The sequence below is a fragment of the Benincasa hispida genome, chromosome 5 (assembly GCF_027475165.1).
Source record: "Benincasa hispida cultivar pf3 chromosome 5, pf3_genome.v1.1, whole genome shotgun sequence".
Lineage (NCBI taxonomy): Eukaryota > Viridiplantae > Streptophyta > Magnoliopsida > Cucurbitales > Cucurbitaceae > Benincasa > Benincasa hispida.
In genome coordinates this window covers 31954101-31963882 of record NC_143482.1, presented here as the reverse complement: position 1 = coordinate 31963882, position 9782 = coordinate 31954101, and the positions used below count along the sequence as shown (strand labels likewise).

General features: G+C 42.4%; 1 protein-coding gene across 1 annotated transcript; it reads left to right on the top strand.

The window, feature by feature from the left end:
* The first annotated feature begins 5717 nt into the window (after positions 1–5717).
* On the top strand, positions 5718–6056 carry LOC120077284 (uncharacterized). Its single transcript, XM_039031174.1, has one exon. The coding sequence runs from the start codon at positions 5718–5720 to the stop codon at positions 6054–6056; it is 339 nt and encodes a 112-aa protein (XP_038887102.1).
* Positions 6057–9782: the final 3726 nt, after the last annotated feature.

Below are 9782 nucleotides of genomic sequence, written 5' to 3'. Positions count from 1 at the left end.
AAGCAAAACTTCACGGGATGGTTAGGTGACCGAGAGGTCTAGTTCCTGAGCCTATGGGAGGAACCTCGTATGGGATGGTCAAAGGGCTGACTGGCTAGCTTCTGAGCCCATGAACGGGGAGCTATGTGCACATAGAGGACATAGGGAACAAAGGGAACGAAAAAGAGTAAGCGTTTGTAATTAGTAACAGTTAACTATCTACAGCGTGTGTAGGTTGACAACATACTCATTTTAGGTAGTTATCAGTTTAGCTATCTACCGTGTGTGTAGATGGAGTTGAGAACAGACCCATTCAAAGCTGAGGTTTGAATGTAACCTTGTATTTATGATATGCTTGTTGAAATAGACTCTAGAAGTGCTTACCACTTACTAAGCTTTATGAAGCTCATTCTTTTCTTTCGTGTTTCTCTTCCCTGGTAGCCAAAGGTGAGAAGTTCCAAGGTGCTGCTAAGGTCAAGGTCTGCGACAAGCCACAGTTACACTTCCAGAGGGTTTTAAAGATTGGTTGTTGTAAACTTTGTAGTTAAGTCTTGAAGTTGTATAAACATTACATGGTTGTAATAAAATGGGCCTGCATAATCAGTTGTTGTTATCCCTTTGACTTAAAGTTTACTGAGTGTGGTAAAGAGGTTCAGATGGGCAGTAGATATCTCAAAAGGGTGGTATCTGCGGTCCCTCACGCCTATCCTCGGGCTCAGGAGTGGGGGCTCGAGGCGGGGTGTGACACATTGGTTAATTCGGACGGCATCACCAAGAATTCATAGTTACCTTCGTGTGTCCGGAAAGCTGTCTTTTCTATATCACCTTCCCTCATTCGAATCTGATGGTAACCTGACTTGAGATCTAGTTTTGAAAACACTGATGCCCCATGTAACTCATCTAACAACTCTTCGATGATTGGAATAGGAAATTTATCCGCAATGGTGGCCTGATTTAACTTCTTGTAATCTACATAAAAGCGCCAACCTCCATCTTTCTTTCTTACTAAGAGGACCAGGTCGGAATATGGGCTTCGACTTGGCCAAATGATTCATGCTTGCAACATTTCACTGACCAGCTTCTCTATTTCTTCTTTTTGCGCATGGCCATACTTATATGGTTGGACGTTGACTAGTTTCTACCCTTCCACGGTTAGTATGTAATGATCAACCATGCGTATTGGAGGTAGAGTTGAAGGGGTGTTGAATATTTCATTATTTTCCTCTAGTTGTATCATGATTGGTAGCTTCTCGGTTTGCTATCTCCCCATCTCCTCGTTCATGTTCCCTTCCTCAATCTCCAAATGCTGAAAGTCGATTAGGGACCCCATGTCTTCCTCCTCCCATGTTTTGGACAGGGTCTTAAAGGATACTTCAGCTTTCATCAATGAAGGATCTCCACGGAGCACCACCTGGGAATCACCCGACAAAAATGATATTCTTAGTGAAGGTCAGTGAATGCCCATGAATCCAGTGGTACACACCAAGGCATCCCCAACACTACATTCATTTAGCCTAACTCAATGGCTAGAAAGTTTGCCTTGACTAGTAGCCCAGGGAGTTGAAGTTCCACCTCCTTACAAACTTCTTTCCCTTGGATAGAAGTATCATTCCTGATCACTACCCTGAATTTGGCCTTCTGTTTTAAAGGAAGATTGAGCTCTCTTACCATATCTTGGTGAATGAAATTGTGGGATGTGCCTGAGTCTATGAGTATTGTAACTACCTTGCCTCGGATCGTGCCTTTTAGTTTCATGGTTCCTTTGGTCGAAAATCCCAGCATCGATTTCAATGTCAGTTGCGCATTCCTGATGGTTTTTATTGCGCTCAGCTCCGGTCTTTCCTCTTCTCCCATGGTTTCATCATTGTCTGAGCCCTCCTCGTCATTGGCAATAAAAAAAACATTAGGTGTCTACTCTCCTTCATTTTGCAGCCATGCCTCGAGGAGTACTTTTCATTGCACTGGAAGCAGAAACCCGTATCCAGCCTTTCCTGAAACTCTGAATCCGACAGCCTCTTCAGGAGTGGCTCCTTCTTCATTGGCGTATTTTTCACTAGTATTGCGACTTGTTTCATCACTGGAGAGTCGACCTTTTAGAGCAGCCCACTTTGATCGTGACGGGCTCTTTTCTCCCCGAATGGGCCTGATAACTTGTAGAAATACAAGTTATTGTGGCTCAAAAGTTGGAACAATTAGGGTCTTTAATGATAAAATCTCATCATTTTTAGAAGAAACGCATGGAATTACTCGAACACTATCAAACTCATGCAGAAGAATGTTTATTGCTAAAACACTGCGACACTAATGCATGATATTGTAGGATCTCAATAAGAGGCTAACGCATGATTAAGAAAAGTGTCGCAGGCAAAGTCTAACGCATGGGCATGCATCGGATGGATTCAACGCAAGGAAGATTCATTGATTCAGGCTGCTTGTGTCAAATCACCACTTGCAAGCATGGGCACCTGCAGCGGGTGGCGTCTGAAAAGCATCTGAGTGTCAGGCGGCTGACCAGGGTATGTAATTTAATGCTGCCCACCATCAAGTTGGAGAAGACCAACGCCTATAAATAGAAGAAATCCCACCAGAGTTCGGAGGTTTTTTAGTTCCAAGTTCTCAATTCTCAGTTTTTAGTCTCAGTTTTAGCTTAGTCTTAGTTTTAGATCTTTAGAACTATGCTGTGGTGCCGAGAAGAACAAGAGGGTAGAGAACCACCACCATCGTCGATCAAGGAGCGGAGGAAGCCGAGCTCGAGAGAGACACTTTTTCCAATTCTTCCACAAGTGGTTGTACACAACTAGAATTGAGCCAAAAAGGACAAGAGATTGTACTCTACGGCTTGAATCCTTCCATTTCATCTTACTTATCGCTTTCATCTTTTCATCTGAGTAAGTATTGGTTTTGTAAAGACAATCAGTTTCTTTATAAATTCACATATTTGATCTATCATACTTAGTCATTGTTTATTTCTTATTTATGTTGGATGCATCTATACTTCATGCAACATTCCATTTCGAACGCTTAAGCCAACTAAATCAATTGGTAAAAACATCTTTAGCTTAAACTATTCGAGAGAATAAGTAAGCCAGCATCAAGTTAGAACGCCTAGTACATCTAGAGATAGACTCACTGGTATTTTATTGCATCCTGTGTTTAACGCATACATCCTAGAGATAGGTATTGTATGATATTCACATTGAGAAGTGTTGAATAGAGTCCAACGCATAAACGGAGATAAACAAGTCATCTCATTCGCATCATATTCTTATTCGTGTACATCCAACTTAGATCGACGCATATCATTTGCATCAAACGCCATTTTCATACGACCCATCATTCTCTACTCGACCCTTTTGTATCTTCTTGGACACACACACAACATAACAGTTACAATGCAAGGTCTGCGTTAGCTTTAATCTGAATCCCTGAGTTCGACCCTGGACTTACAGAAACCTAAGTTGGATTTATACTTGGATCTGATTTAGGAAAACTTGAACATCAATAGAGGAGTGTCATGCATCCTATTGCACATCTCTAACGCATCAACGCGTTATTAACGCATCAACGCATCAACGCATCATTCATACATACTTATTTTTCCAAATTATTTTATACAATACACTCCTAAGCTCAAATCACAAAATCAACGAACAAGTTTTTGGCACCGTTGCCGGGGATTCAACAATAAAAATAACCAAAAATTTTGCTTGTATCTTTTGTATGAATACTTCAGCTGAGGGAGTATTACGAGATAAGCCGAAGCTTGTAAACGTTTATGAGCAGGGAGAGCACTCCTGAACTTGTATACGACCCTAAAGTTGAAAAGACCTTCCGACGAAGAAATCGATCTAATCATCGTCGTAGGTTAAGGCAACAATTGCTCAGACAACAAACCAGGCAACAACAAATGGCAGAAGAACAAGAAAATCAAAACTTAGCTCAACAACTAGCCCACGCTGCGCAAAATCCTATCATAATGGCAAACAGTAGTACGCGTCCCATGAGGGAGTATGCGTCTGCTGGGTTGTATGATTTCTCACCCGGGATCATATATCCAACGCCAGATGGGACCAAATTTGAGATGAAATCTATGATGTTATAAATGCTCCAAACAGCTGGACAATTTAGGGGTGCTCGAGGAGAAGACCCTCACGCCCACATGAAACGTTTCCTGGAAACGTGTAACTCATTTATGATTCCTGGAATCACCCAGAAGCTATCAGGCTATCTTTATTCCCACATTCTCTGCATGATGACGAAAAGCAATGGGTAAGTCCTTTGGAGCCTGGTGAGATCACAACCTGGGAAAAGTTGGTGGAGAAATTCATGCAGAAATACTTCCCACCCACCACAAATGCAAGGAGGCGGAGAGAGATCATGAACTTCGAGCAGGTAGAAGTTGAAACCTTGAGCGCCGCATAGGAGCGTTTTAAAGGATTAGTCAAGAATTGCTCCGATCATGGATTACCGTTAACCATCCAGATGGAGACATTCTATGGCGGATTAAACAAAGCATCTCAAATGGCAGCTGACGCAACTACAACTGGTGGTATCATGGACAAATCTTATACTGAAGCTAGACTGCATTGCCAAGCATAATATGGAATGGGTGGATGAAACTTATGAGGCAAGAGCATAAAGGAAAAGACGATCTCAGAATGTGAATTCTATTGACTCTAACGCAATAGCCACGCTCTCTGCACAAGTGGCTACTATGACAAACCTTTTGTAGAATATGTCACTAGGGAACGCATCAAACCAACAAAAGGTAAATTAGGTAGAAACATTCACACAACCCATGGTTAGCCGTGTGGGCTGTGGAGATCTCCATTCCTACTCTGATTGCCCACAAAATCCACAATCGATATGCTTTATTAAAAATAACTCATTCTCAAACACATATAATCCCGGATGGAGGAACCATCCAAATTTCTCTTGGGTAGGTAATCAACAGGAGCCACACCACCCAGGGGTGAACCAGCAGCAAAGGCAAGGACCGTCGCCTGCATTCCAGCCAACGCAGCAACCACACCAACAATCCTTTAATAGAGAAGGTCATGTGTCGAGTTCAGCATTTCCGCTTGAAAACCTCTTAAAGAAGTATATCGCTTAGAACGATGCATTACTAAAAAACCAGGCGTTGTCCATCAGAAACCTGGAGATACAGGTGAGGCAAATTGCGAGTGAGTTGAAGAATCAGCAGCCTGGAGTCTTGCCTAGCAACACGGAAACCCCGGGAATAACAATGAGAAAAAGCAATGTAATACGGTGACATTGCGAAGTGGCAAAGCTCTTGAAGAAAGAACCATGAACCCAAGAGCCAACAATCCTTCAAAAGAACTCAACACACGCCAAACGGCATTATAAGATTAAGAAGAAAGGACGCCTGAATCCACAAGCCATTTAGAGCCAAGCACGTCTAACGCGGGAAAACCTCAGTGCAGCTGAACGCACCATTCCCTAGACGCTTGATGAAGAAGAATGATGAACATCAATTTAAGCATTTTCTTGAACTCCTGAGGCAACTTCACATCAATATTCCACTTGTAGAAGCCTTGGAACAAATGCCAAAATACGTCAAATTTTTTAAGGATATTTTGACAAAGAAAAAGAGAATTAGCGAGACGGAAGTAATTGCGCTAACGCAGGAGTGTAATGCGTTAGTCAGCAACAGACTACCCAAGAAACAGAAGGACCCGGGAAGCTTCACAGTCCCATGCTCAATCGGAGGGTTGGACATGGGACATACGTTGTGTGATATGGAAGCAAGCATTAACCTCATGCCACTCTCAATCTTCAAGAAATTGGGAATTGGTGAAGCACAACCCACTTCTGTAACTCTTCAACTCGCTGGCAGGACGATCAAGTACCCTGAAGGAAAGATTGAAGATGTTCTGGTAAAAGTTGACAACTTCATATTCCCAGCGGATTTCATCATCCTAGACTATGACACAGACAGGGATGTACCAATTATTCTTAGACGACCCTTTCTAGCCACTGGGAAAGTATTAATAGACGTGCATAAGGGAGAATTAACCATGCGTGTAGACAATCAGGAAGTGAAGTTTAATGTGTGAAATGCATTAAAGTTCTCGGATAGTGAAGAATGTCAACTGAACAGAATAGAGTTGCCCGAAGAGGAAGCGACCCATGTTTGTGAGGTCCTCGCGTTGGAAGAAAACATGAAAGAACCCGAGTCGCCAAGTCTGAGTGAGCGGCGGATGAAACCAACGTGTCCATCATTAGAGGAACCACCAGAACTAGAGTTGAAACTGTTACTTAATCAAAAAACAAAACCTTACCTCTAATTAGTTCCTCAAATCTTACCGAGCCTAACGAACATTCTCTTTTGCAGATGTTGCAAAAGCACATGCGTGCAATAGGTTGGACGCTGGCTGACATCCATGGCATCAGCCCATCTTATTGCATGCATAAAATCAGGCTAGAAGAAGGGAAGACTGGATCGATTGAGCCTCAACGAAGGCTGAATCCCATAATGAAGGAAGTGGTCAAGAAATAAATCTTAAAGTGGTTGGATTCAGAAGTAATCTACCCTATATCAGATAGCAACTGGGTAAGCCTAGTTCAATGCGTCCCCAAGAAAGGGGGAACAATAGTGATAGACAATAGTAACAATGAGCTCATCCCTTTAAAGACTGTCACGGGTTGGCAGATCTACATGGACTATAGGAAACTCAATGCGGCAACCTAGAAAGACCACTTCCCTCTCCCCTTCATTGACCAAATGGCTGTTTCCTTGATGGATACTCTGGCTATAACCAGATTTTAATTGACCCAGAAGATCAGGAAAAGACAACATTCACTTGCCCCTTTGGAACGTTTGCGTTCAGGCGCAAGCCCTTTGGACCATGCAACGCACCTGCAACATTCCAAAGGTGCATGATGGAAATTTTCTCTGACTTCTTGGAAAAGACCGTTGAAGTTTTCATGGACGATTTTTCAGTCTTTGGAGACTCATTTCAATCATGCTTAGATAACTTCGAGGCCGTCCTCGCTTGATGCGAGGAAACAAATCTTGTGTTGAATTGGGAAAAATGTCACTTTATGGTGACTAAAGGCATTGTTTTAGGCCACAAGGTATCTAAAGCTGGGTTGGAAGTTGATGAGGCCAAGATAGATGTCATAGCTAAACTTCCTCCACCATCAAATGTAAAAGCTCTACGAAGTTTTCTAGGACACGTTGGCTTCTATCGAAGGTTCGTTAAAGGATTTTCTCAAATTGCGCGACCTCTGAGCACATTATCAGAAGCGAACCAACCCTACGAATTCAATGACGACTGCTACGATGCATTTGAAACACTAAAGTATGCGTTGACTACAGCTTCAGAACTAATAGCACCGGATTAGATGCAACGTTTCATTCTAATGTGCGACGCAAGTGATGTTGTAGTAGGTACATGTTGGGGCAGAAGAAAGGGAATTTGATACACCCCATCTCTTATGCGTCCAAAACACTAAATGACTCTCAGGAACAGTACATAACCACGGAGAAAGAAATGCTGGCTGTAGTGTTTGACATCGAAAAGTTTAGATCTTACTTAGTTGGTGCATCAGCAACCATCTATACAGATCACTCAGACATTAAGTTCCTGATGAGTAAAAAAGACGTAAAACCAAGATTAATTAGATGGGTACTGTTATTACAGGAATTTGACATCGATATTCAGGACAGAAAGAGGACTGAGAATCAGGCGGTCGACCACCTGTCCAGATTAGAGAATCAGGAAATACAAGATCAAGAAAATGAAATCAAAGATGCATTTCCTGATGAAAGCTTATTCAAAGTCTAAGGCAGGGAACCTTGGTACGCAGACATAGTTAATTACTTAACTACCAAGCAATTCCCCGAACACTTTAACTCTCAGCAAAAGAAATGGTTGGTACACGATAGAGAATTTTATTTTTGGGATGAATTGTTTCTCTACAAGCAAGGTCCCGACTCCATCATGCGTCGATGCATTCCGAAGGAAGAGACACAATGCATCCTGGCTGAGTATCATGACTCTCCTTACAGAGGGCATTTTGGAGGGCAAAGAACCGTTGTGAAGGTTCTTCAAAGCGGATACTTCTGGTCTACCCTCTTCAAAGATGCAAGGGAGTATGTTCTCAAGTGTGACCCTTGCCAACGAACCAAAAATATCTCATCAAGGGATGCAATGCCTCTGAACAATATTCTTGAAGTTAAATTATTTGACGTCTGAGGCATTGATTTTGTGGGGCCTTTTCCCTTGTCCTGTGGTCAACAATATATCCTGCTTGTAGTAGATTACGTATCAAAGTGGGTGGAAGCAGTAGCTTGTGCCAGAAATGATGCGTCGCCTGTTTCTAAGTTTCTTACCAGGAACATTTTCACACGCTTTGGAACACCAAGAGCCCTGGTAAGTGACGAAGGTACACATTTCATTAACCACATCATTTCAAACTTGCTTGCCAAATATAATGTCAGGCAGAAGATCGCTACTGCCTACCACCCATAACCCAACGATCAAGCTGAGGTATCAAATCAGGAAATAAAATCAATACTGGAACAAGTTGTCAACGCATCGTAGAAAGACTGGGCACAGAGGTTGGATGAAGCACAATGGGCCTACAGGACTGCCTACAAGACTCCCATAGGTATGTCTCCATACTTCTTTGTATTCGGAAAAGTTTGTCACTTACCCTTAGAGTTGGAGCACAAAGCTTTCTGGGCAGTAAAGAAGCTGAATTTAAAATTGGACGCCGTGGGCGATCAACACAAATTGCAGCTCAATGAGCTTGAGGAATGGCAGTTCAACGCATACGAGAACAACAAGCTCTACAAGAAGAAAACTAAACGTTGGCACGACCAACGCATTAGTAAGAAAGAGTTTGTTGTTGGCCAAAAAGTTTTATTATTCAATTCACGATTGCGTTTGTTCCCAGGAAAATTAAAGTCAAGGTGGTCAGGACCATTCATGATCAAAACAATCTTTCCCCACAGAGTAGTAGAGTTGACGCGGGTGAATGGCACAAATACGTTCAAGGTAAATGGGCAAAGAGTGAAGCCTTACTTTGAAGATGATGTGGAACAACAAAAGCCATCCCTCGTATTATGCGAAGCGAACTGAGGCTTGTGTCGAAGCACTCCTGCGTTCACATCGACACATATTCTAGGGACGCTTCTTCTATCTTCATTTCTTTTGCATTATGTATTTTAGCACTGCGTTTTTGTTTACTCATTGTTGCTTGTCTTTGCGTTTTAAGTTGATTAATGAATGTTATTGCTTTCTTGTTTAAGAGTCTTATTTAATTTTGCTTTAAATAAAAGAAAAAAAAAAGTTGTGTATAATCGGAAGAAGCTTAGGATGGGAATAAAAATGATGCATTGGACTTAAGCCAACGCATGGCCTAAACTGAAGGGACGATTCTCGAAAACACAAGACACTCGATTGTTTGGAAGCCCTAGGCATGTCCTTTCGTCTCCTTAATAAATGCAGACGTCAGGCGGTGCCTGATGTCGCCACTCTCTCTCCCCAGACCTATAAAACGCGCAGCTTCGATCGTCTCTCTTCTTCCATCTTCTTCAAAGCATTCTTCGAAAAAAAAAACCTAGTGCATGAATGCTTCACTGCCGCTCGATCAAGCCTGTTACTCCAGTCATCCTTTGGCAGTAATTTCTTCAGCATCTGATAGCCAAAACTAATCGATAAGCTACGAAGGCATGTCGCCGATAAGCTCTTTCTCATCTTCGTTTGCTTCAATGTCACCTCCTCCAAACCCTCGTCGAACTTCAAAAACCCCCGTTCTGACCAAGCCTTTGC